The sequence below is a fragment of the Otolemur garnettii genome, unplaced genomic scaffold (assembly GCF_000181295.1).
Source record: "Otolemur garnettii isolate 467f Iridium unplaced genomic scaffold, OtoGar3 scaffold00001, whole genome shotgun sequence".
In the NCBI taxonomy this organism is placed as follows: domain Eukaryota; kingdom Metazoa; phylum Chordata; class Mammalia; order Primates; family Galagidae; genus Otolemur; species Otolemur garnettii.
This window is the reverse complement of record NW_003852396.1, coordinates 39068059-39070479: the sequence shown is the minus strand read 5'-3', so window position 1 is coordinate 39070479 and position 2421 is coordinate 39068059. Positions and strand designations below refer to the sequence as shown.

At 46.0% G+C, this 2421-nt stretch overlaps 1 protein-coding gene across 1 annotated transcript in view; it reads left to right on the top strand.

Moving 5' to 3' along the window:
* Window positions 1-2421, top strand: part of SBF2 (SET binding factor 2) — a 436540-nt gene that overhangs the window by 428865 nt on the left and 5254 nt on the right. The window contains exon 37 of the mRNA XM_023509946.1: window positions 1171-1258. Coding sequence (XP_023365714.1) covers window positions 1171-1258 — 88 coding nt within the window. The remainder of the gene's footprint in view (window positions 1-1170; window positions 1259-2421) is intronic.

The following is a 2421-nucleotide window of genomic DNA, read 5'->3' as shown; positions in this document are numbered from 1 at the left end:
TTTTTTTTTTTTTTTTTTTTTTTGAGAGGCTCTGTCTTAATAATAATAATAATGCCAAGGGGTTGTGGTTATTTGTGGTTGAGTGCTGCTCATTATCATCTGTCTACCAGAGCTTTTGAGGGAATATGTGTTAGTCAGCAGCAAATACCAGAAAACATCCTCATGCTAGCTGAAGCAAAAAGGAGTTTCCTTACGTAAGCTAGGACAGCCAAGGGCATGGTGCTTTCTCATGCAGTATCTTTTTATGTTGCCCTCAGAGTGCCATGGCGTCACTGTTCACAGCAACCTCAAACTCCTGGGCTTAAGCAAGTCTCTTGCCTTAGCCTCCCAAGTAGCTGGGACTACAGGCACCCACCACAATGCCTGGCTATTTTTTGAGACAAGGTCTCACTCTACCTCAGGCTAGACTCGAACCTGTGAGCTCAGGCAATCCACCTGCCTCAGCTTCCCAAGTGCTGGGATTATAAGCGTGAACCACTGTACCCAGCCATGATTCTGAGTCTGGATTTAATAATCAATCTCAAAAAACATTTAGCTGGACATGGTGGCTCACACGTGTAATCTAGCACTCTGGGAGGCCCAGTTGGGGATCACCTGAGCTCAGGAGTTCAAGACCAGTCTGAGCAAAGACCCTTTCTCACTCTGGGAGGCTGAGGCCAGAAGATCACTTCAGTCCAAGAGTTTGAGGTTGCTGTGAGCTCTGATGTTATGGCACTCTACTACAGGTGCCCATCACAACACCCGGCTATTTTTTGTGGCAGCTGTCATCACTGTATAGTGGGCCGGGCTGGCGCCATAACCACTGTGCTACAGGTGCTGAGCCTCTCACACAATATTTTCAGGCTGTGTCTGTCTCCCAGCTACAGGTGCCAAGCCTCTCATGCAATATCCTTAGGCTGTCTGTCTCCCAGGTCTGCTTTTCCGTTTGTCACATCAATCCCATTGTGGCACAGAGGTGGCTACTAATAGCTCCAAGCCTTACTCATGTAGTAATCCCAGCAGAAAGAGGCAGTCTTTCCCCAAAAGTCTAGAAAAATTCCAGGGAGAATTCTGACTATTTTTGGATCATCTAGGAGAAATAACAGACTTGACACACAGAAACAGACATCCCCTTTACAGCATTTTGCTTAAATGAAAAATCAAAATTAACTGTCCTGTCATTTCTTCTAGGTCCTTCGAAGGAACACTTTATAAAAGAGGAGCTTTGCTGAAAGGATGGAAACCTCGTTGGTTCGTTTTAGATGTAACCAAACATCAGGTAATATCATTAAAGTAAAAGAAATTATTAGTATTTCCGTGTAGGCTACTTGCAGTCCGTGGCTATTATATGGCCCTCAGCAGACATAGTACACTCCTCACGTGTAGACTGCTCTCCTATGCTTCTCATACGTAGTCTGGGGCTTTTGCAGGGCCCCAGATGTCCCTGAGCAAGGATAAGTAGCCTTCTGAGGGAAGTTTGCGCACAGGCTGTAATAGCTGAGTCTAGAGCATAAAGAACAGTACAACTCGTTTTTGTTTCTAATGCTCAAATATCTCCTGCTGCCAACTCATAAGACCTAGGTCAGGGAGTTCCTGAGGGGTTCCAGACTGTTATGTACATGCCACATGCACATGTTAGTCTGTACCTGTGAGCACTCCCCAGAATACTGTTATCTTCATCCTTGCAACAGAAAGCATCCATTCAAAACTGAGGGTGAGGGCATTAATTTATTTGACATTTATTGAACATCACCTCTGCGCCCACCACTGTGCTGCTCACTGGAAAGTACTGTTATCTCTCAAAGATGGCAGCAATAGGGGAGTGCAGGAGCCCTGAAAGAGGCAGCAGGGCATGTCGCCTAAACGCGAACTCACAGTGGGCAGGTACTAGACTGGACCTTGCTAACTGTGTCAGGGAATCTTTTGCACATTGTTAGGTTCTCAGCTATTGCTGTAACAGCTTGCACTGTCCTCAGCATCATAACCTTTGTTCTAGTCACCTCAAGGGCAGGTGATTCCTACGCAAACCTCCAGCAACTCTGCACCCTTCACTAGTGAGAGTTGCATGGCGTCCTATATTCTGCCTCCAGGGCTATTTCCACCTTGGAACTGGCAGGTCAGCCTTGATTCTCAATGCATTCATTTATAAAATAGAATCCATTGGGAAAGGCCTGAACTGTTAGCACTATCCAGTGCTCTGGTTTGACTTGCATCTAGAATACATCTTTCATATGAAGACTTTCTCTGAGAGCCAAAGATTACACAGTCTTTGTGGGAGAATATAGAAAATTTACTTTTAAAAAATATAGGCTCGGCACCTGTGGCTCAAGCAGCTAAGGCGCCAGCCACATATACCTAAGGTGGCGGGTTCGAATCCCCAGCCCAGGCCCACCAAACAACAATGATGGCTGCAACCAAAAAATGGCCAGGCGTTGTGGCGGG